The following is a 22189-nucleotide window of genomic DNA, read 5'->3' as shown; positions in this document are numbered from 1 at the left end:
AAACTTATCAAATGGGGACGGAGCTCCCACCTCTAGATCACCTTCCTTACGGCAAGAGGTCATCTCAATACCGCAAAAGGGTATGGCACACCTACCGTATTCGACTTCGCAAACTGGTCTGGTCTATGACGTTCGCATGCGCTTCCATGTTGAGGTACGCCCCGAGGTCAACCAAGGAGTACACCCGGAAGATCCTAGACGAATTTATGCCATCTACAAGGAATTGGTTGATGCAGGTTTGGTTGACGATCCCAACACGGTCAGTCTGGCGCCGTCTGTCCTTGCAAGAATTCCAGCCAGATTCGTGACAAAGAAAGAGGTTTGCGCTGTGCACAGTGAGAGAGTATGGGACTTGGTCATCAGCCTCGAGCATTGGGATAACGACCTTCTCCACGAAGCGGGCTCCAACATGGACAGCATCTACCTTTCGAAGAACACTCCCATGTGTGCAAGGCTGTCAGCTGGAGGTGCCATAGAAGCATGTCGAGGAATCCTCAATGGCCATGTCAAGAACGCCATTGCAGTCATCCGTCCACCAGGACACCACGCTGAGCATAACGAGCCCATGGGGTTCTGTCTCTTCAACAACGTACCTATCGCAGTCAAAGCCTGTCAGAAGGAGTTTGGAGACGCGTGTCGTAAAGTTCTGATCCTTGACTGGGACGTTCATCACGGCAATGGGGTACAGCAGGCCTTCTACAAGGACCCCAATGTGCTTTACATCTCTTTGCATGTCCACCAAGGAGGCAAATTCTACCCTGCTGGACCTGCCGGAGATCATCTCCACTGTGGTGAAGGGCCCGGTGCTGGAATGAACGTCAATATCCCATGGAGAACAGCCGGCATGAGGGATGCTGACTACCTTCTCGCATTTCAACGAATCGTCATGCCGATTGCACAAGATTTTAACCCAGACCTTGTGGTTGTCTCTGCTGGGTTCGATGCTGCAGAGGGTGACATGTTGGGCAAGTGCCATGTCTCACCTGCAGGATATGGCCACATGACCCGCATGCTCATGTCTCTAGCTGATGGAAAGATCGCCGTGTGTCTTGAAGGAGGATACAACTTGAGGTCTATCGCAATCTCAGCCCTTGCAGTCACCCGCACACTGATGGGCGAGCCACCTGGAAGAATCGCTAATGCGGTACCCACACCATCCGGTGTAGACACGGTTGAGGAAGTACTCCGCCAACAAGCAAAATACTGGCCGTGTCTGTTCCCCAGAAACCCATCCGAAAGGACGAGGGAGCTGAAAGCTGAGAGATTGCACGACATTGTCAGGGACTATCAAGCTGCATGGCTCTGGGAAAACCTTGGAATGTCAAGCCTCTTCATTGCGCACAGCAAGGCATCAAGAAGCTTCAAGAACCAAGTGTTGGCCACGTGAGTCTATGTGATGATCATTCCAGACTGTGTGCGTAGCTAATATCGCATCCCAGACCAAACCACGCCGAAGCTCGCCCGCTCCTAGTCATCTTCCATGACCCTCCAGAGCTCACTGGCGACACGGATCCGAGAACTCGAGAGTTACAGCTACATAACACTTGGCTGGTACGTTTCTTCGTTTCTTGACCAAGCTCGACAGACGCTGACTTTGTGCAAAGACTGATTCTGTAAAGCAATACCTGCAGTGGGCTGTCGACCAGGGATTTGCTGTGATCGACATAAACATTCCAAAGCATCTCACAGAGGTTGACGACAACCATGAATACGCCGAAGAAGCAGATGCACAGCAGAGAATCGACGAAACTGAACTGCTCGCAAAGTACTTGTGGGAGAATTACATCGAGTAAGCATCTGAATGACGTGACCACGTCAATTCAAGGATGGAAAGCTGATATACCAACTAGATTGAGTGATGCAAGCCACATGTTCTTGATGGGAGTTGGTCAAGCCTACTCAAGCTTGATCGGATTCTTGAAGAAGAATGATAGGTGTAGAGAACGAGTCGACAAGATCTTCGGCTTCATATCAGACTCGTGCGCCCTGCCATCATACAGAGCCACGACGGATGACTTCTTGGACAGATGGTACAAAGACAAATCAAAGATCTTTGTCGCCCAAAACCACTATGTTTGGGAGAGACACAAGACGAAGGCTCCGTCGAGAAAGTGGGGTTCGTTGCAGAAGAGTGATGGCAACGACATGCAGGAGATGCTTTCGCACCATGTGAAGGAAGTCACCGGTATTCTTGGTGTTGAGGTTGAGCACTGGCAATCGGACGCACCCATGGCGGGTGCGAGCGAGGGAGAGGCATAGCATGGCTACAGACCGTCTATCTAGAATTGTGCCAAAGCCAGATGACTGTTCGTCAATGACCACCGAAGTTTCCAGAACCCAATCGCGCCTGCAAAGAGTACCACGTAGTATGCAAGTGTCCAAGTAACAGACAGTCTTTGACCGTGCGTGCCACTTTGTAAGGTGTCAGCCACACTGCCATCGGCGCCGTGTGTCTGGTCTAGCATTTCCTCTCCAACCTCCTCACCAACGCGGCCCCAGAATCTGGGAAGACCCATCCAATTGCAAAAACTGTGAGCAAGGATACATGCTACGAGAGAACTTGTACGCACGTAGATGAAGGCAGCGATCATTCCGAACAGCGAGGTGTACAGGAACTGGAAGATGGAGCGAATCAGGCCAGGCAATATGACGGAAGGGGTCAAGGCGGTAGCCAAATAGCTTGCTCCAGGACGGCGAGAAGAGTTGATGTGTTCATGCAAATGGTGTACGTGAGCCACGCCAAAAATCAACGGCGAGGTAAACGTTATACGCTGTGCAGATGCCTGTCGTGGGTGATTAGAACGTCGACGGCATAATGCGAACAGTTGTTCATCATCTACGTACCTTGGCCAGTACGAATAGTGAGATTGCAAGACTTCTGAACACCAGTTCTTCGCTTACAGGGCCAACGACGAGATTGCGCCAACCTATCAGGTCGTCATAGACCGTTTCCTTGATCGCGGCACCTCCCCAGCTTCTCCATTCTCCTTCGACGATTGCTCTCTCGGACAGAGGACCGGCGAAGAGGATGGCTACAAGCAGAAAAGACTTGACAGTATCGATAACGTTCACGGGATACACGCCGAGTAGGTGAAGCACTTCTCCAACGGTGAGATGACCCTTGAGAAGGTGGATACAGACAGTGATGACTATACTGACCACACAACTCCAGATTACAGCGCGGATGCGGGCCTCGATCACAGAAGGAGTGTTACGATTGGCGATGGAGTTGCTTCGAAGAGTGGGTGAAAAATAGAAGGGAGCAATGTAGATGATGGTGAAAAGGACGGTTAGGCCACCTGCCACGTGAGGACTGAACACTGGTACTGTCACAGAAGATAGAGGTCAGTTCTTACGGTTCCACCTGACAACGTCGCTTGTCGATATACATGACATGCCGGATAGATAGTCAAGCTGCTTGATTTTTCAATTTTTTCTTGTGTCGGGCTGTATCGATATGCACTTACTCGTGGGAACCATGATGGAGGCAAGCCGATTATGCTTGACAGACGCGCCGCGAACGCCGAAGCCTCCTTCTTGCGTGAGGTGTTTTGATGTAGGAGATTACAAGACGGCAAGAACAAACGGTAAGCTCAGGACTGGCGTGTGGGCAGGCGTTGTCTGCAGACAACAATAGCAAAGGGGAAGCTGGAGATGACAAAACGGCCAGCAGTTGAAACGCTGCTTATCTGCAATCGACAGCGTAATCACTCGTCCCTGGAATTTCGAGGTCTGTCTCGAGGAATAACGAACGACCAAGCGATTGTCAAAGTCGATGCTCGAGAAGTGTTCAATGATGTATGTGTTCGTCTCGGGTGCTGTGTGAGAATGACGTCCATGCTTCTTGACCCAAGCCTGCGGTTGCCAGTGCGCTGCTTATCTGCGCGTGCAAGTCCCGCGAAAGAGGTTCGCACGTTGCGCTGGCTGATCTCTCGCAATTTCCTAGGCGTATGTGCTTTGGATGATCAGCGAACCGAGAGACCGCACAACCAAGCCTCTCGCGACACCCGTTTGCGGCCTCGCGTATCAAATGTTGTGCAGACTCATGTCTTGGTGCGATTCCTATCGCTGTCAGAGACACGACTCGACGGCGTTTCAGGGACGGAGCATGTCGTTTCCGCGCTAGCCAGCGCCCCTTGGTGCCGGCAACGTGTGGACGCCTCTTCGAACCGGCCATCCTGACAGCTTCTCGTCCGGGTGGACCTCATCTCCCATAACCGGTTCAGGGCGTAATGCCTACTGTGTGGCCGATAGACTCTTTTGACTCCTATGGCACGGACGTGTCGACTGCTTTCATATGGACGCCCGTCTGCCACTTCTGATGGCAGAGGTTTGGCTCTTCCTCAGTCTCTCGTTTATCCCACCAGTTACGCTCTTTCCAGCAGCCCTACAATCTATTTCGACCCGCCTCTCCCCGCCTATCGTGACTCGCCATCTTTTCTGCGTTGTCCAGAGCTGTCTTCTTAATCGCCCGTCGCTCCTGCTCGACACGCTTGCCAGCCTTCTTTTTTTCTTCGCCCAACTCGAGACGCGTCTTGGGCCTCTCTCTGGAGCTATTTCCGTGCGCTCTTTGAAATGTCGATCTACTAGTGCTATTCCGCTCATTGTTCCGTCTAAAGATACCCTGTCACTCTTTTAACCCAACATTATTTTTCATTTCCTCGATCATTTCTAATCCCATATGTCTGGCCGTCTTTTCTCGCCGCGGCAGTCCATCGAGCTGGACAAAAATGGCAGATTCAACCTGAGACCGGCTTCTTCAAAAAGTCGCATCGCATTGCATGAACGGACGCCCTCGGACCTTAATCGGGATAACGGCGAACAACCAACCATTCGACTTGTCGGCTCCAACACCAGCCTGAAGAATGCTCATAATAAAAATCCCGTTCCACACAAGCCAGCGCAGGTGCCGCAACCCACCAAAGCCTCAAAGCACGGCTACACTATTCAGAACGACAAAGCAAGCTCGAGCCGCGATTCCAAGCTACAACCTTCCGCCGGCCAAAATGGAAGACTTTCGGCGCAGTCTTCGAACAACAGATATTCTAAGCGTTCCTCAAATGTTTCTCAATCGACGACAACTTCGGCTGCGGATACATACTGCAACGATGATTCGTTCTCACCAACAAGTGCTCGCTTCTCCATGGATGGAACTCTACGAAACACACCAACACCTATTGCATCCGAAATGCGTGAGAAGGAAAGACTTGAGGACGAGGCATTGCCGGCTGTCGTAGAGACGAGTTTCGAATCGTCTACTATACGTCCAGTGACATCGTCTTCGTCGTCGGGATCGAGACCAGTTACACGAAGCTCTGACACCACCAGAGAGAACGTCGTTTTGAAACCCCAACATGGACGATCCGGATCCGTGGCTACACGAAGTGCATCAGGATCTTCAGGTCCGAATGTTGAGGTCTACGATGTGAGCTCGCCATCTCAGTACTCGAGCACACCGTCAGAACGCTCAAGCTCTAACTCATATAATGTCGTCCGTTATGCCAAATCCAATGAGAGCATGACATCGGTTCAGTACGCACAGGTCCGGCCGCCCACAGCTCAGTCTCAGTCTGCAAGCAGCGCCTGGTCATCCAGCGAGGCTGAGAATTTGCCACCACTCTCCGTCACCAAGAAGCGATCGCACATGCATTCAGCGTCGGCCGGTGCAGTGCGCTTGTCAAATCTCTCTACCATTGCATCAGAGTCAGAGCCTTCCAGCCAGTCTATCATACGCGAAATGAGCAGTTCAAGTTCAGCTGACATATTTACATCACCACCGGTGGTGCACCCATCTTCACAATCAGGCAACTGGTATGTCAGACGCCAGACTATCGGCGGCTCCAGCTCGTACTCGTCGATGTTGACCGACAGCAACTACCAAACCGTGTCGACCGAGAGCTCTCGGTGGGAATTGAATCGAGAGAATTCCGCGGTTCCTGACCCTTTGTTCTCAAGCAGCCCTCATGATACTCAGCAGCTGAGTAGCCCAATGATCCTTCATCCGAGCTCGTCAGGCATATACGAACTTGCTGCTGAGAACCCTTCTGAGCAAGATGACACCATTGCTGAACTTCAATTCCATCCGTTGCGTACTCAGAGATCGGGCCTCAAGTCTCGCGGGAGAGCAGCCTCAGAGCCTCGCCCAGTTTCCGCGCGCTCGAACCACACTCTGGCATCGCTGTACAACCCAGATCGAGGATCTCATGGCTCTTCTATCTTCCCGCAGTGGGCCAAGTCTTTCTATCGCGGAAAGCTACACTTTCCACATGGAAATGAAAGCACTGCCAGTCTTGCTGTTTCAGATGGGCAGATGCCTCCACAGCCTTCGGCCAGTTCTATGCACATGATGCCATGGGCTCATCATCGTCGCTGGGAAAGCGCAGGGAACAGCCTGATGAGTACGCCACAGTCACAAGGACCTACACCTCGCAGCAACTCTCCGAAATCCTCTCACTTCCTCCCTAGCATCTTCCGGCCCTATCGTCCCCGAGCGAACATGAACCAAAGCCAGTCTACCAACACCATGTCTGTTGTCACGCGCAGTAGTAGTCTCGCTGAGTTGTATGTCGACGAGAGCCAGCTCGACTTCAGCGACAACGAGAACGAGAACGACAGTGCTAGCTCAAGCTCGACGGACAGCATGATCATTACAACGATCCCTCGCAACGGCAGGCACAACTCCGTACCAGCTTTCCAACCACCTCGCCGCCAAAAAACAGTCAATTCTGGACGCGCGATACCCCGCGATCAGACATACACCTCTTCCAACTATCCGCAATCTCTTGCCGCTAGCCACATGTTCAACACACCTCCTCACCTCACACCTTCCCGCCGCCTTTCCCACCGTCTCTCCACCTGGCGCGCTCCCAGCTTCGACGAGGCCCTGAACACTCTAATCTTGTCTCGCGGCAACCGCCAGATCCTCTTCTTCTGCCTTGGTTTCTTGTGCCCATTCTTCTGGATGGTGGCCGCCTTCCTTCCCTTGCCGCATCGACCCATGGAAACTATCATGACCAACCCTGAGGCCTTGCAAGATATCCCCGAACTCGAAGGCGAGAAAAGCAACTACCCTCAGGGATTGCAGGTCGAGATGAGGAACTGGGATCTGGAGCGCAAGTATCTCAAGGCTCGCTGGTGGAGAAATCTCAACCGCATCATGAGTTTTGTGGGTGTCGCCATGATTGGTGCCATCATTGCTCTCGCTATTATCGCTTCCAGATAAGCGAATTCGATTCACCTCTGGTCACGATTAATGTTTTTATTTTTCTGTTTATTTTTTGTTCATCATTTTATTGCATATACCCCGGCGGTCACTTTGACATATTCCACCCACCAGATCTCACGAGGTCTTCTTCCAACTAAGACGGCGAAAACAGCCACATACAAAGTGTACATTTCTTGTCGAATCTAACACATAGCCAACCAACAACTCTACCATGATCCTTTCTAAGAAGGATTGGATAATGTATATAGAACTACCTATCACATAGATGATCTGTCTTTCGGGACAAGCAAGATTCAAAATGAAACCTACCACGCAAAAAGACGAAATGAATCTTCAGCGTCTCAGTGATGTGCTTTTACAAGTGCCGAGTACAGAAAGAGCGATCATCAGGGCTGTGATGCCATAGTTCAACGCAGATATTAAACATGAAACCTAGCATCAGAAGGGCAACCCACCACACAAGACATTGCACCTTGTTGGAAAGGCGGGTCGATGCGTGGAAGCCACTCACAGGTTTCAAGATCTTCTGGAAGGAACCAAGGAAAACGTTGTTTCAGACCAGATGTTTATGGGGCTCCTCGTCTCCGGTTGGTGTGGTTTGAGATGCAATTATCGCATGAGGTGACGACACGGCAAGGAAAGGCAGGAAGGGATGTATGATGAGAAAAGAACAATGTTGGTATCATAAAGAGCAAGTAAGAAAAAGCCCCCAAAAAGTGCCAGACTTGTGAAAAGAAAACACCGAACGCTATGCTAAACGAACCTCTATCCATTAATCCGTCTCTATCAACCCAATATCCACAACGACAACACAACAGCAACCGCAACAGCCAGCGAAGAAGTACCACTGACAGTAGGTGCGGCATTCAAATAATACACCGCACCAAGGTAACTGCAAGTGACCTGTCCATCATCACTTCTCTGTCCATAGTCGACTTCAAGCCCTCTGCCTGGATCTGGACAGCCGAATCCCAAAGCAGCAGGACAGCTGCGGACAAGACTGAAACATAGATCCTCGCAAGGCTTGACTTCCTTGTAGGGCCCAGGGGCAATCTGGTCAACGATGATGCTCGGGTTGCGGGAGCTGTTGGTTGCGCTCACGGACCCATAGGTCTGGCGGAAGGCGTCGCTGTCGCTAGGGGCAGAGGTCATGGGGATGTATTGTTGGTCTAGCTGGCCCTGAACTTGCTGGAACATGTCTGGATTGGGCATGCTGCCGATGGAAGAAGAAGACGAATTGATTGGCTTTTGACCCATGTTGCGAGGCTGTAGCCATGGCAGAGGGGAGGAAAAGTCCTCGCAGCGTGGCATGGTGACGGCACAAAGCCATTGCTTGTAAGCATCGGCGCAGTCGTCGCAGTTTTTGGCAGGTGAGTACTGTGCCGATAAAGTTGTGTTGCAAGGAATCTGGTCCAGCGATTTGGCAAAGTTCTCATACAGTCCAGCCGCGTACGAGTCGTAGACAGCGCTCAGAGAGGGTTGATCCGGATATCTGTCCTGATTGCTGGGCACGGCGTAAGCAACATCGTGGCAGAAAGTCAGGTTGAAGACGAGTGCACAGTTATTGTCCGACTTTGTTTTGAAGCTGACAGGCTGCCAGACTTGACCTCCACCACCGACGACGCCACTGCCGGTCTTTGTGGAATTACCTTCCATGGCCAGAACACCAAAGTACGAGGTGCTACCATTCAGTTCCTGGATGTAGAACTGCTCCTTGGGCTTGTGGCCCAAACCGCGGGTGATCATGCCTGACTGAACCGAGCTTGAAGCATTGTTGATGCTGGCATGGGTCATGCCACAGTAACTATTCCTCATACCATCCAGGCTTCTGTCGAGGGTGGGCTGGACAAAAACGGTGAAGGGCGAGGTGAGGTTCATCCATTGTTGGTAGGTGGTTTCGTTGGGATTGGCCTGAGTCAAGTTGTTTGTAACGAGGAGAGCGGCGTGGGTGTCTGTGTCGACAAGATAGAGGAAGGGCGAATCGGGGTGGGCGCCGTGATAGTAGTTGTCAATGGAGGCGGCGATCTCGTAGTTCCAGATGCCAGAGAAGTTTGCGGGCACTTCGGGGGCGTGGACGGACATGTAAATGTCTGTGGTAGCATTCATTGAGTAATTGGCGAAACCCTCATTGAGCGTGATGGCCACTTGGCGGTTGGCAGGAGCGTTGGGGCCGGGCTCTTTGTTCGATGTAGCGTTAGAGACGTAGAGAGTAAGCTGAGGTGGAGTAGTCGTCTGGTTTGTAGAGCCATTCCACTGTGGTTGTAGACAAGTCGTGACGGAGATGTAGACTAGGCGGGTCGAGGGATTTTGGCGCTTGTAGATGGTGCCAGAGTCACCCGTGTCGCCATCATCGATGCTGCTTGGGAGGCCGTCGGTGAGATTTGCGTAGGGAGCCCAGAGCGAAGCATTGCTGAAGTGCCAGATGGTCGTGTTGCCCGCCTCGATGTTAAGCAGGCCCGGCACGTTGCTTCCACCTAACGTCACTACATCTCCCACAGCTCTTTTTGCATGTTGTGCATCTTGGTCGTCATCGACATCTTGTGGGTCTTCCAGGTCGTCTGTCAAGTCGAGGGCGTAGTGGTCCAGTATGATGAGCGGGGAGGCAGGGCTCGGAGTCTCTATCTCAGCGGCATAGGCCAAGTGCGGATTCCACAGGAAAAGATAGACGGACAGGACAATGAGCGATGCCGCCAGCGACACGGTGAAGCGACATTGCAGCGGACTCAGCTTGGGAAAGTGCATTGCATAGCGCTGCCTAAACACTTGCAACAATCATCGCATCTAATTACCCTCTTGACTTTGACCCTCCTGGACCCTTGCCAAGACCTGCGTCGTAAGCATGTGAAAGTGCTCTGATATCCACAAACATCTTGCTGTATTCTATCCTTTCTTTTCCTTGTGCTGTATCAGCTTGACATGATCTTACATTAGTCTTTCACATCCTTCGTCCACGCATGATTCCCGCCATGATCCTCCCGCTAAATGCTACACTGTCATGACCTTTGCACTGCACACCTGCGCCAAACGCCTGTAGAACTCTTCAACTCATATATCCACATCGTCTTTACATCATTCCCATCATCGGTGAGCTGGCATAAGCCATGGGCTTGATGTCCGGGTGCTTGACTGCATCGAACTGCTTGAACTGCAGCTTGTAGTCGTCTTCGATGTTGATAAACGCTCCCCTGTTGCCTGTCGAGTCGCAGTAGTTGGGTGCTGAGAAGATGGTGATGCACTTGCTGTCGTGCTCTTCCTCGTATCCGTCCATTCGGACCTCGTGACTGCGGATGATGGCTTCCAGTCCGTTCTTCTCGCAGAATCTCTTGGTCACATCTGGTCCGAACTGCAGTCCCACTCCGCGCTTGCTGGGCCCCCTTCCAGGTGCTGTCTGAGGGTCTGTCCACAACATCTCCATCATCAATCCGCTGTGTCCGGGCTGTTTCTGGTTGTGTCTGTTGAGCTTCCTTACGTCGTCGAGCGTGATGTTGTCGTCCGAGAAGAGTCCTCCGTGAAGGACAAAGTACTTGTCGCCGATCAATGTAGCCAGGGGCAATGCGCTGAAGGATTCTGAGAAGAGCTTGAAGGTACGGTCGTTGTACTTGGCCTTGCATTCTCCTTCGAATCCGTACATTCTGTTCATGTCGTCGGTCTCGTGGTTTCCGCGGTTCAAGAACATGGACTTGGGGTACAGCCACTTGTAGGCGTATAGGAGGAGGGCGATTTCGCATGACCAGCTGCCTCTGTCGACAAAGTCTCCGTTGAACAGGTAAGCGTGGTCGGCTGAAGGGCGACCGTTCATTCTGAAGATCTCCATCAGATCAAAGTATTGGCCTGCAGAAAGCGTTAGTAAGCAAGCTAAGCACAACGAGTGATGCAGAAAACAAACCGTGAGTGTCACCACAGACAGTAATCTTCTTGCCCTGGTCAACGTGTGTCTCAACCATGGTGGGCTCATTGTAACAGATTTCCTTGACGGCCAGAACAATCTGATAAACGTATTTCAGAGGGAGCTTCTTGCCGTTCTTGAAACGCTCAATCAAGTCTTCGACGAACTCCAGCGTCATCTTGTCTCCGAGCTTGACACCATCGTAATCAGAAGGGATGGCCATGTTGACAAGGTCTAGACCCTCGGCGGCAGAGGGTGCATCGGGGGCTTCGATAGCCTTGAGGAAGGCATCACGCTTGATGACCTTCTGACAAGCGTCGTGTTGAGCGCGGGCAACCTTGTCCGAGGGCTGCTTCTTGACAACCATCTTCCAATCGTTGATAGCATCGGCATGTCTCAGGATGGCGGTGTTGGCGACGGCACGGCGATAGTAGGCCTGGTGGAGGAGTAAGTAGGAGAGCACGTGGGCAAATTGAGCATGTCGTTTCGCACCTTGACAAAGTCAGGATTTAGCTCGATGGCCTTGGTAGCATCAGCGACAGCATATCCATATGCCTCGAGGCGAATGTGAGCCTGGCGCGAAGAAGTCAGTGAGGAGAAGCAGCAGGTGGATGGCGAGCATATGCGGACCTGGGCTCTGTTGGTGTAGAATGAAGGTTCTTTGTCGTATTTTTCGATAGCCTGCGAGTAGAAATCGATTGCTTTGGGCCACTCCTTGTTCTTGAAAGCATCGTTGCCCTGGTTCTTGAGGGCGGTGGCCTCCTCCATGGTCATGGTGGGGGTGAATTGTATAAGTTGTAGAAGATGGCTGAGGAGAAGCTGAATGCCAGTATATAGACCAAGTAGAAAGCTTAGCAAGTCAGAACAAGTGAGTAAAAGATGCGTGACTCGGGAATGCGGGTGATTGTCGAAAGTGGAAGATGGTGGAATTTCAGAAAACAGCACAGACACTTTGATATGGCATTCTGGTGTTGCTCGCCGCCGCCGCCTCGGTCGAGAAAGCTTGGCCTGCGGTGCCTGCCATGCGGAGTGGAAAGTTGTAGTTTTAGCCGAAGCGTGGTGAGCAACTCTTAGCGCGCTCTGGATGCGTCTCGCTTTGAGGTCCATCATCAATCATTCTCCATCATCGTCTGCTCGCGACAAAGACATCGACGTTTCCTTTGCACACACTCTGTCGCACCCCCGTCTCTACCGCCAACTGTCACTCACATCACAATGTCCAACTTCGTACCACCTTCACAACACCGCTCGCTGCGCGCCTGCATGGTCTGCAGCATCGTCCTTCCAGGCTCGCGCTTCCGCCGTGAAGGATGTCCCAACTGCGAAGAGTTTCTCGAACTCTCTGGTCATGACGACGCCATCCAGGAATGCACCAGCCAGGTCTTCGAGGGCCTCATCACTCTGACAGACCCTGGCTCTAGCTGGGTTGCCAGATGGCAGCGACTCGACAGCTATGTCCCTGGAATTTACGCCGTCAAGGTTACCGGTATTGTAAGTGTTTTGGTCACATCTATACCGCTTCTTCTGTACTGACTGTGTCTTACAGCTGCCAGAAGAGATCATCTCTACCGTCGAGGCCGCTGGTGTCAAGTACATCCCGTGAGTTCACACTTGCCCTTGTTCCCGCGTGCTTGGACTAACATCATTCAGTCGCGATGGAACTAGCATCGACGACATGTAATCGCCTATCTCGCATAACTTATTCCTTATGCACGAATCATCCATGAAAAGAGCGACGGCGTTTTGAGGCTGGGAAAATGTTTTGGCTGAGCGGGTATGCCACGGATATTGCATTATGATACCCCGACACACAGAGTCTCCTTCATCATCAAATGGAAAACTTGGATTTCTCCATCAGGCTCCGACTCAATACATGCCACCAGGCGCGCTGACATTGACCACAACACACTCACAACCACCCCGGACAGGACCAGCGATATCCTTTTGGCCGCATCTGCGATCGCGCAAACTCGCAGTCGTCAATGAGTCCGTCGTCGAACCCGTGGTAGTCATCTCCCACATTCTCCTCAGTCAGAACCTGGATCATGTTAGCGGATGGACATACGTAGTCTACGAGGCATACTTCGAGCTCCTCTTTCAAAGATTCCTTGAGGATCGTCATGTCCATACGGAGCTTTAGTCTTGCCAGTGTTCGTGCTTCTCGATTGGCAGGATCGAGAGCGTGGATGGCTTTGTTACAAGCTTCGATATAGTCATGCAATGCGTTTATGTCCCTTTCGCGAGAGCCCGTAAAGATGTATTCCTCGACCCAGGCTTTCTCTACCAATCGCTCAGGCTCGTCGTCAACATCTTCTTCTTTAAGCCTCTCGGGTAGAGAGAAGCCTGAGGATGGCGATCGGTCAAAGACAGCTAGATCCTTGATGCGTACAAATCTCCAGCCTCCCATCTCAACATACTGAGGCGCGAGTGGCTTCCCCACAGCATCCGTACGCTCGCGCAGCTTCTGCTTCTGCCAGAGCACGTATCCGTGAGATGGCGCTGGAGGAGACTGCGTTGGTTCCATCGACAAGCTAGAGTTTTGTCTGACTCCAAAATATGGCCCTACTGTCGGGTATCGAAACACGAGAAATAGATGTTATGGATTTGCAGCTCCGAGGCCTGAGTCAAGTCAGGTTGTGATCGAACGAGTACGGCTTGGAGTTGGCTTGCACTTGAATATATCCAGAAATTTCATGTCAACGTATTCGCAACTTCTTGCAGGGGCTGTGTAGATGATTTTGTTCTCCAGGCAGGTGATGTGCAGAGTACAAGGGATCAGAGCGTCAGTACCATCGAACATGCGAAACGCATCTAACCTTGAGTCCTGCTACACGAGCAATCATCCTCCCCGTGTGCTAAACTTTGTAACTCCAGTCCTTTACGCTCCTCTCTCTCATGGATGTGTAGAACCCAATGCTCGCTATAAAAAGGCACAGTGATCTCTAAATCCAAGATGGATCAAGAGAGAGCATTAGAGAACACTGTATCTCGATGAATCCTATCCAGTCCTTGAGAATGTTGTGCATTTTGATAGGTAGCCCGCGTCATAAAAATTTGCACACGGGGAGGATGGACCAATGGTGTCTGGACGAGGATTTGAAGACTGTCATCTTCGTGTGTCCATATGGGGTCTTGTAGACGGCAAACAATCAAGAAATTGAGGGATTGTGTCGTGATAGGTCTGAGCCTTAGGTTCTGTGGCGCACAGAATGAAGAATCTATTCTTGCTACAAGTGTGATACCTCGCGGTGAATTTGGAAGCAATGCAACGTGATGCGTATTCGGAGATGGAGAGCAAGTCGTGTATTGCGTGGTACAGTTTCTGATTTGTTGTTTCTAGGACAGATCGAGAGACAGCAAGAGCACGAGTACTGTTCGGCCAAGCTCAGGAGTCACCAACTGCTTGGATCCAAGCCTGGTCGATACAGGTCTTCTGGTAAGAGGATCGATTGGTGGTAGAGTGAACGCCAAGAGTGAAGACAAAGTCGGCGGAGGAAGCGGCAAAATCCGAGGATTCAATGCGGGAGTTCGAGATGGCGGACCAACGTCGCAAGCACCAGCTCCAGCAGACATCTCGCAATTGACGAACCCACTCGCTCGACCGCCGCTCATCATGAACTCCTTCCGTGTCGCCCGCGCCGCTCTGCGCGTCCGCCCTACCGCCTTCGCCGCTCCTCTTGCCCGTAGAGGCTACGCCGATGTTGCCTCAGACAAGATCCAGCTGTCTCTGTCCCTTCCTCACCAAGTACGCTCGCTCCGCTCTGCTCCGTCTATACCCCTCGCCCGATCAATTCCTGGTCAAAAAGAGAACAGAGAATGATGGACTTTTGCTAACACATGCTCGCTCTACAGGCCGTCTACAAGTCGCAGGATGTGTACGAACCCCCACAATTTTCCCTGATAGCGCCATCAGATATCGCCGAGCACGACTAATCTTTACACTCTACAGTGTTCAAGTCAACATTCCCGCCGAGACTGGTGACATGGGTGTCCTCGCCAGCCACGTTCCCTCCATTGAGCAGCTGAGACCTGGTCTCGTTGAGGTCATCGAGGAGTCCGCTGGCAGCAAGCAGTTCTTCCGTACGTCTCACTTCGCACACCTTGGACCATAAGCACGGAATACGCAGGACATGGAAAGATGTTGGATCTGAGAAGACGGCTGACACATGGAATCATAGTCTCTGGTGGTTTCGCTACCGTCCAGCCCGGCTCCAAGCTCAGCATCAACGCCGTTGAGGGTTTCCCCCTCGAGGACTTCAGCGCTGAGGTATGCATATGCGACAAAAGTCTCGAGTGGTTCGGAAGCTGACAAGATATACAGGCCGTCAGAAACCAGATCGCCGAGGCCCAGAAGATCGCAAGCGGCAGTGGCAGCGAGCAGGACATCGCTGAGGCCAAGATTGAGCTCGAGGTGAGCGATCCACGAACTATCACCAGCCGTGCTCGGACTTGCTAACACAAAACAGGTTTTGAAGAGCCTCCAGGGATTCCTGAAATAAGTGCACTAGCGGTTGTACTTAGGTCGCATCTCTAAAATGTATAGTAAATCGTCTGCTTTGCCCGAGGCTTTGTTCAAATTTTGGCCCGTCGCGCCTTCTCGTCTTGATAACCCATGAGCCTCAACCACCTGCCAGTTTTGACGCAGCTCGAATATGTACACTCTGGCTTTATCTTCGTTCCTACTTCTTGCACAGTCATCCATTCCATCGCTTAACTCATTGTACAGTCTGTCAGCTTCTTCATCATATTCCTACCTATTCAGTATCAATGGTCAATGCAAAGGCGTGGATCGCAGCCCTCGTCTTCAAGCTCAAGCTCAAATCGATGGCCCTCAGTGCCAAACTTAGACGGACCCCAAAGTCAACCCCGGCTCAAACCCCTGCCCCAGCTCCCAACCACTAAGGCCGCATCTACAATCCAGCGTCGTTGGGACGCTCCGGATGTCGTAGCTGGTCGCGTTGCTGATCGGATCCGCACAATCAACAGCCTTCAGCAACTGCCGTCCATAGTACCCAAGAGATCTGAACCTGTTCTTCCGCCGAGCCAACCACCCGTATTGTTCCCAGAAGATGAGTTCCGACGAGCCTCACCATTTCCCCGAAGGGATTCTGCTCAAAGCCCTATCCGACCTGAAACACCCCTCTCGCAATCACATCCCCGCTTGAGCCCTCTGGTTCACTGTCCAATGCCGAAACGATACCAACCACGACTGTCGGCAAATATCGAGAAGGTGGCAGTACCAATCGACGAACAATTGATGTGCTACCGACACGGTCGCAAGCTCAAAATAAGAACAAGTGTACCAGCTGGCATGGACAAAGCTTCCAGTGGTTCGTACATTCCTACCGGCCCTATGATCAGACAACAAGTCGATCCATTGAGTCCGTGGGCTTTTGGAAGACGTCTTGCTAAGACCAGTGGAACAACAGTCTCTCCCGACATCTGTTCCGATTGCCTTGCCGAGCAACGAATTCTGGAGCGTGAAGTCGAATCCAGTACTCGTACTCCCCGAACTCTACCTGTCCAACCATTGAAATCTGCAAGCAGCTCTATATATACCGAACCCGGCACACCTCCTGAGTCTGGCCAGTCATCGAACGTCCTTGTTGGAACAACCATCGACAATCAAACAATCCAAGTGCCCGGGGCCACAGTATCTGACCTACCTCCAGACAAATTTGGCGGTATCGTGGCAACGGATCTCGGCGACATGATTGACGCCATCATTGTCGAGCACAGTGGCAGTCTAGGCAAAGTCATCTCCAACATCCGTAACGGTATGCCAGATAGTGATTGGACCCAGAAGCTCTCACGCGATCTTGCTAAGGTTTCGGAAGCGGTAGCGACTCTCCCAGAAGATGACATTCGACAAGCTCCTGCTTTCTCCCGGAACATCAATGGCCGACGCTCAATCATACTAGATGCTTCGCCTGATGCTCTCCGACGACGAGCAAAGACTATGCCTGAACTGCTTGACTTGGTCGAAGCTGCAACGGAGGAGTTTGGCATTTCAAGCTCGAACGTTCCCAGACGGAAGTTTAGCCTGGACCAAATACGCATGCCAGGCGACTTCCCTCACACCCCGAGCACTCACTCGTCCACAACCATCGACTCACCTGCTGCCCGTCCAGCCATGCAGCCTGCTTCGTCTGCACAGTCTGAAGCATCTATCTCAGCAATCACGCCCCAAGCACTTGAGACAGTGCGCAGATCTGGGCCATCGGTAGCAGCGAACCAGGCCCTCAAGGTGCAGCCTGTCACAACGTCAGTCATAGCAATCGAGCCGTCAACTTCGGAAGCAGATGAAGACGAGGCGACTCTCGTCGAGCATGAACTGTTGCTTCCCAGTGTGAACTCATCTACCAAATCCCAACAAGGTCAAAACACCTCTGGCGAAGCATCGACTGCTCAGCAGCGGAGTCGAATTCCGAAGGCTTCCGCAATACCTTTAGCCAGGCCCTTGTATGCGTCGTCTGACACACCACGCTCAGATCCAGCCGAACTAAATCCCAGTGTGGTAGCCAAGCAATATCAATACCAGCGAACGTTTCAACAGGGTTGGTTGAGAGAAGCAGCTGTAATTGAGAGAGCTCAAAGGCGGAGCAGAAGCAGGAGCAGTGGTGCAAGTCGTGTATGAGAGTTCATGAGTATAGTCTCGATACTTCCTAAGAATCAACCTGTGCCTCCAGTGTGGCTTTTTCGACGGGTAAACTTGCCTCTGCTTCGCGCCAATCGTCTGTACAGCATGGGAGCAGTGCGTAGTAGCGTGTGTGCGCAGGGAGCTGGGGCTGGTGTCTCGGAATACGGTGTCGATGTGTGCAACGCATGCTTCAAGATCGCCTTCGCTGTAAAGATCAACAGCTGTTTTGAGCTCGTCCAGCCACGGCATGGTGAGAATGTGCGGTAGTGTGAGATATTTGACGACGGGGCGAATGTGATTTTGCTGTTGTCAAGATTGAGGCAGTGAAGTGACAGGGAAAGAGCAATCGCGGTTGAAAGGTTTGCTGTGACGCGCAAGAGAAGTGGAAAGTGTATGAAGATTTGGTTTTGCATGTATTTGTAAATCGTTTCCTGTATTTTCGTGCTCGTCTGCTTTTCGCATCCACACCTACAGATTTTCATCTTGTATGTATTCTTTCACCGTCCGTGCGAGGAACAAGAGATGCACGCCTTAGTCACTGACTCTGCGCGAGTCGAAAGCAGCACTCTTCTTCTCGGCGTCATCCCAAGCGATCTGGTCTTCAGACATGCCCTCGGCGCCTTCGGGGATGATGGTACCATCGAGCGCCATCATATCCCTCTCAGCCATCTCCTCGAACCTCAAGCCCATCTGCTTGATGATCTTTTGGTTTTCCGTAGGCCAGATACTGCAGATGGCATAGTAGATGACAAAACTGGTTGTGAAACTCAACATCCAGCCAAGATGGCCCATGTGAAGGGCGACAGTGCCGACGTTGGCGCCCAGACTGCCCACGAAGCCAGGGAATGGAAGAGCGATACCGCAGAGGTAGGCGATGACGGCTTGAATGTTCCAGCCGAATTTGTAGTAGTAGTGTGGGTTCTCCTTGCCGCCGTTGTAGCAGTGGGCAATGAAGATGTTGCCGCGGGTCAGGCAGAAATATTCGCAGACCATGATTGCGACTACCGAGGCCATGAAAAGGCCGTAGCCGGCGAGGAAAGTGGTGAAGACGGAGGCGGAGGCGAGGATCTTCCAAGGGACTATTGTGCTTTTGTTAGCGAATGGTTCGGTCTGAAGCAGGAAACGCATGAGGCTTACCGATAGCGAAACCCAAGCAGGTGACGAGGAACTGTCCACGAGGAATGGTGATGAAGCGAGGGAACAACATGCTGGAGTCTGAGCCGAATGGAATCATGTTGGCAGCGACATTGGTTCCCAACAGACTGACCGACCAGCACCCGGCGGTGAGGAAGACAGCAAAGCGGACATCACTTCTCCAGTATCTGTTCATGATTGCGTCGAGAAGATCCCACTGGTTCCAGAGCGACAGACCCCATGCGTTGTTGATGGCGGCAGTGGACAAGATACCCAGACTGGCAGAGAGTGTGACAGCGAGCGGGTTGGTGATCATCTGCGACCACATGGCACCAGATTTCGTCTTGCTCCATCTGGCAATGTCGGGCTGGTTGGTGATCAGAGTGGCAGTGTTTCCGAGACCAGCATTGACTGCGTTCATGAAGAACCATCCCCATTTTCCAGATGCGCTTACTCCAGCGGCTTCTGAGAGCTTGCTGGTATTTAGCTCGCCGTGGGTGTTGGCCATGCAGAAGATGAAGAGTCCCCACACAGCTGGGATCATGAGCGCCGTCTTGACGTTGAAGAAAGTGCGTAGCTGGTAGGGACGCAGCATAGCCAGAGGGAAATGAGCGAGCCAGAACAAGAAGAAGGCAAGCATGCCTGCAGAGGTGATGCCTTGCGACTTGGGGATGTGATTGGGAATATCGGTGTAGTTGTGTCCGAAAACTGCACGAAGCATGTTGGCGACCAACGAGGCACCTGAGAAGGCTTGCACACCGAACCAGACGCTATCGGACATCTTGATTAGACATATGTGGTTGGAAAATGCCACAAATCGAACTTACACTGCCAAAATTGCTCTAGCACCCACAAAGTAGTAAGATCCCCACATGCCAAAGACACTTCTGGCAATGATTGGATATCCGAGATGGTACACAGAGGAGGCTCGGGAGTTGAAGAGCATGGCGATAGAGCTGATGAACTGGGAGATGAAGATGGCCAGGATGGCCTGCCAGTAGTTGAGGCCAATACCGATCAAACTCGAGCCCAGGGTCCAGTTGCCAAACGACAAGGCGAAGTAGAAGATGACATAGTTGTACCCTGCACCTTGATTAGACATCCGTGTTCGGGATTGTCCAAAGGGGGTACTTACACCTCCAGGTGCGCTTCTCGGGGGGTGTTGGGTCGAGATCAACGTTTGACCAGGTCTGACCCGTCTCTCCGTTCGAATGGCGATCCAGTGCCGTGTCTGGCACAAGAACCCATTGCTTGAAGTTATCCCAGCTCTTGAAGGCGTTGACGGCGTTCTTTTTCTTGTCCATGGCTGAAGCCTTTGCGGTTCGGAAAGTCATGGTTGGACGATGGCTGAGATATATCCAGAGGAGCGGGCGAGGGTGCAGGCGCAAGCCGTCCTTTATCTGTGCAGCGTGCCTTATCTGATAGCGACAGAGATAGCGGCGACGAGACAGAAAGGGAAGGGAAAGCAGGAGGGGAGAAAAATCCGGAGCAACCAAAGACACAAAAAGAACAAGCCTCTCTGGCCTCGGCGGGGTTAGGGCGGAATTTAGTTGTAAATTCAAACAGTGATAAGAGTAGGTACAATTGTACGTGTAGGTTTTAGTTTCGCCGCGGTGTCATGGTTGAGGCTTCTTTTTTCGCCAACCGTGCTGTAAGTTAACCTTGCGCACGCTGCGTGAGGAGAAGGAAAAACTATGGCTCCTCGGCATGACCTCCTACCTAAAACAGTTGGCGCCGAACCTGTCGCGTGCCCTTCTACTTCAAAAGCAGGTAGGATTGGCACCAGAGGATGCAACATCAAAGGCGAATAGACGGCATATTCTCAAAGGCCAACGAGTCGGTCTTCCTGGCTGCAGGGATACATGCGAACTCGAGGGTCTGGACTCACCGATTTCGCATCCAGAAGACTTGGGGCTCACGCCGGCCTCTTCACGGTCCATCTTTTTTGAATGTGCCATGGCCTGTGGGGTTTGACGTCTGGGGGATCTGGGAATCGGGCAGCGGGCAGCGGGCAAGGCTTCAACACTTCTACTGCTTCCAACGTGTTTATTAGGTAGGAGCATACTACACGATAGCACGCTTGAATGAGGAGTGTCAATTGAACGAAGCACTTCATCGTCTCGCTTCCTCTGACATCTCATTACTTGATAATTTGTGCTTGTCGTTATCCTCCCAAGACTCTAGCTTCTCGGCAGCTTGGAAGTGCTAATCGAGAACTCAGAAGCGCCACTGCCGGCCAGGGTCAACCTGTTAACAATATTCGGCGCCGAGGCTCAGTAAGCCGAGGATTGGAATCGGTAGGAGATAAGCCAAACAGCTTCTGTATCCAAGACCAAGGTGCTGCTTGAGCTCTTGAGCATCAGACATATTCAAATACGCAACCATGTCACAGAAGACCATCCTAGTCACCGGCACCAACCCCGGCGGCATCGGTAACTCGCTCGCCCGCGAGTTCCACGCCAAAGGTCTGCGCGTATTTGCGACCGCTAGAAAGACCGACAGCATCAAAGACCTCGCCGATCTGGGAATCGAAACGCTCTCGCTCGAAGTCACCGACCCGCAAAGCATCAAGGCTTTGAAAGAGGAGGTTGCATCGCGCACAAACGGAAAGCTCGACTACCTTGTCAACAATGCTGGTCGCAACTACACTGTTCCTGCCACCGACATTGACTTTGACCAAGTCCAGCTCACATACGAGGTCAATGTCTTTGGTGTTATGCGCATGTGCCAGGCATTCACACCACTGCTGATTGAAGCCAAGGGTACCATTGTCCAGATTGGCAGTCTGGCTGGTGTCATGCCCTACGTCTTTGGCAGTGTATACAACTCGACAAAGGCTGCCCTGCACTCTTACAGCAACACGCTCAGAGTCGAGCTGGAGCCGTTTGATGTCAAGGTCGTCACTGTAGTGACTGGCGGTGTCAAGAGCAATATTGCAAGAAACGACTGGCAGTTGCCCAGAGATTCCATCTACCTGCCCATCGAGCCTGAATACCTGAGACGCACAAAGCACTCACAAGAGGTTGGCATGCCCAACGAAAAATATGCAAAGTCCGTTGTGAGCCAAGTACTCAGCGGTCGTCACAAGAGACAGTTCTGGGAAGGTTCATTCTCGTACATCGTCTGGTTCTTGAACACCTTCATGCCAGCCAAGATCTTCGTAAGTGGTTTGAACAATTGTGCAGAGCTATCACTGAACAGTTGCAAAAGGATTACCTCTTCTGGCGCAACTTTGGCATGTGGAAGCTCAGAGAGGCACACACCAAGAAGCTCGCTTGAACGGTACTACTTCCCCGTGTGCAAA

The 22189-nt window shown here is 52.0% G+C and overlaps 10 protein-coding genes across 10 annotated transcripts; 6 read left to right on the top strand and 4 right to left on the bottom strand.

The window, feature by feature from the left end:
• Nucleotides 1–82: 82 nt before the first annotated feature.
• Nucleotides 83–2259, top strand: M436DRAFT_39183 (histone deacetylase clr3; the record flags this gene model as incomplete). Its single annotated transcript, XM_013575500.1, has 4 exons — nucleotides 83–1383; nucleotides 1440–1551; nucleotides 1605–1789; nucleotides 1851–2259. 4 exons carry the CDS (start codon nucleotides 83–85, stop codon nucleotides 2257–2259), a joined length of 2007 nt encoding a protein of 668 aa, XP_013430954.1.
• A 20-nt stretch (nucleotides 2260–2279) lies between these two features.
• Nucleotides 2280–3480, bottom strand: M436DRAFT_69762 (uncharacterized protein; the record flags this gene model as incomplete). The annotated part of the gene is made up of 3 exons (XM_013575740.1): nucleotides 2280–2783; nucleotides 2845–3326; nucleotides 3468–3480. 3 exons carry the CDS (start codon nucleotides 3478–3480, stop codon nucleotides 2280–2282), a joined length of 999 nt encoding a protein of 332 aa, XP_013431194.1.
• A 1663-nt stretch (nucleotides 3481–5143) lies between these two features.
• Nucleotides 5144–7222, top strand: M436DRAFT_37272 (uncharacterized protein; the record flags this gene model as incomplete). Its single annotated transcript, XM_013575145.1, has 1 exon — nucleotides 5144–7222. The coding sequence occupies one exon, from the start codon at nucleotides 5144–5146 to the stop codon at nucleotides 7220–7222; it is 2079 nt and encodes a 692-aa protein (XP_013430599.1).
• A 789-nt stretch (nucleotides 7223–8011) lies between these two features.
• On the bottom strand, nucleotides 8012–9967 carry M436DRAFT_78561 (putative conserved protein with signal peptide; the record flags this gene model as incomplete). Its single annotated transcript, XM_013575910.1, has 1 exon — nucleotides 8012–9967. One exon carries the CDS (start codon nucleotides 9965–9967, stop codon nucleotides 8012–8014), a length of 1956 nt encoding a protein of 651 aa, XP_013431364.1.
• Nucleotides 9968–12326: 2359 nt separating this feature from the next.
• M436DRAFT_78559 (transcription initiation Spt4) lies at nucleotides 12327–12792 on the top strand (the record flags this gene model as incomplete). The annotated part of the gene is made up of 3 exons (XM_013575909.1): nucleotides 12327–12602; nucleotides 12658–12710; nucleotides 12762–12792. 3 exons carry the CDS (start codon nucleotides 12327–12329, stop codon nucleotides 12790–12792), a joined length of 360 nt encoding a protein of 119 aa, XP_013431363.1.
• Nucleotides 12793–13020: 228 nt separating this feature from the next.
• Nucleotides 13021–13635, bottom strand: M436DRAFT_60629 (uncharacterized protein; the record flags this gene model as incomplete). The annotated part of the gene is made up of 1 exon (XM_013575591.1): nucleotides 13021–13635. One exon carries the CDS (start codon nucleotides 13633–13635, stop codon nucleotides 13021–13023), a length of 615 nt encoding a protein of 204 aa, XP_013431045.1.
• A 1089-nt stretch (nucleotides 13636–14724) lies between these two features.
• On the top strand, nucleotides 14725–15610 carry M436DRAFT_78557 (epsilon subunit of F1F0-ATP synthase N-terminal domain-containing protein; the record flags this gene model as incomplete). The annotated part of the gene is made up of 6 exons (XM_013575908.1): nucleotides 14725–14856; nucleotides 14964–14986; nucleotides 15061–15191; nucleotides 15290–15378; nucleotides 15433–15522; nucleotides 15578–15610. 6 exons carry the CDS (start codon nucleotides 14725–14727, stop codon nucleotides 15608–15610), a joined length of 498 nt encoding a protein of 165 aa, XP_013431362.1.
• Nucleotides 15611–15885: 275 nt separating this feature from the next.
• On the top strand, nucleotides 15886–17748 carry M436DRAFT_37562 (uncharacterized protein; the record flags this gene model as incomplete). The annotated part of the gene is made up of 2 exons (XM_013575204.1): nucleotides 15886–17367; nucleotides 17395–17748. 2 exons carry the CDS (start codon nucleotides 15886–15888, stop codon nucleotides 17746–17748), a joined length of 1836 nt encoding a protein of 611 aa, XP_013430658.1.
• A 534-nt stretch (nucleotides 17749–18282) lies between these two features.
• M436DRAFT_37561 (allantoin) lies at nucleotides 18283–20219 on the bottom strand (the record flags this gene model as incomplete). The annotated part of the gene is made up of 4 exons (XM_013575203.1): nucleotides 18283–18830; nucleotides 18889–19655; nucleotides 19713–19968; nucleotides 20021–20219. 4 exons carry the CDS (start codon nucleotides 20217–20219, stop codon nucleotides 18283–18285), a joined length of 1770 nt encoding a protein of 589 aa, XP_013430657.1.
• A 1049-nt stretch (nucleotides 20220–21268) lies between these two features.
• On the top strand, nucleotides 21269–22164 carry M436DRAFT_38788 (NAD(P)-binding protein; the record flags this gene model as incomplete). Its single annotated transcript, XM_013575419.1, has 2 exons — nucleotides 21269–22045; nucleotides 22096–22164. The coding sequence occupies 2 exons, from the start codon at nucleotides 21269–21271 to the stop codon at nucleotides 22162–22164; spliced, it is 846 nt and encodes a 281-aa protein (XP_013430873.1).
• Between the last annotated feature and the right edge of the window lie 25 nt (nucleotides 22165–22189).

Source organism: Aureobasidium namibiae (assembly GCF_000721765.1).
Source record: "Aureobasidium namibiae CBS 147.97 unplaced genomic scaffold scaffold_2, whole genome shotgun sequence".
NCBI classification, from domain to species: domain Eukaryota; kingdom Fungi; phylum Ascomycota; class Dothideomycetes; order Dothideales; family Saccotheciaceae; genus Aureobasidium; species Aureobasidium namibiae.
The sequence above is the reverse complement of the archived record's forward strand: the minus strand, read 5'-3'. Positions and strand labels throughout refer to the sequence as shown.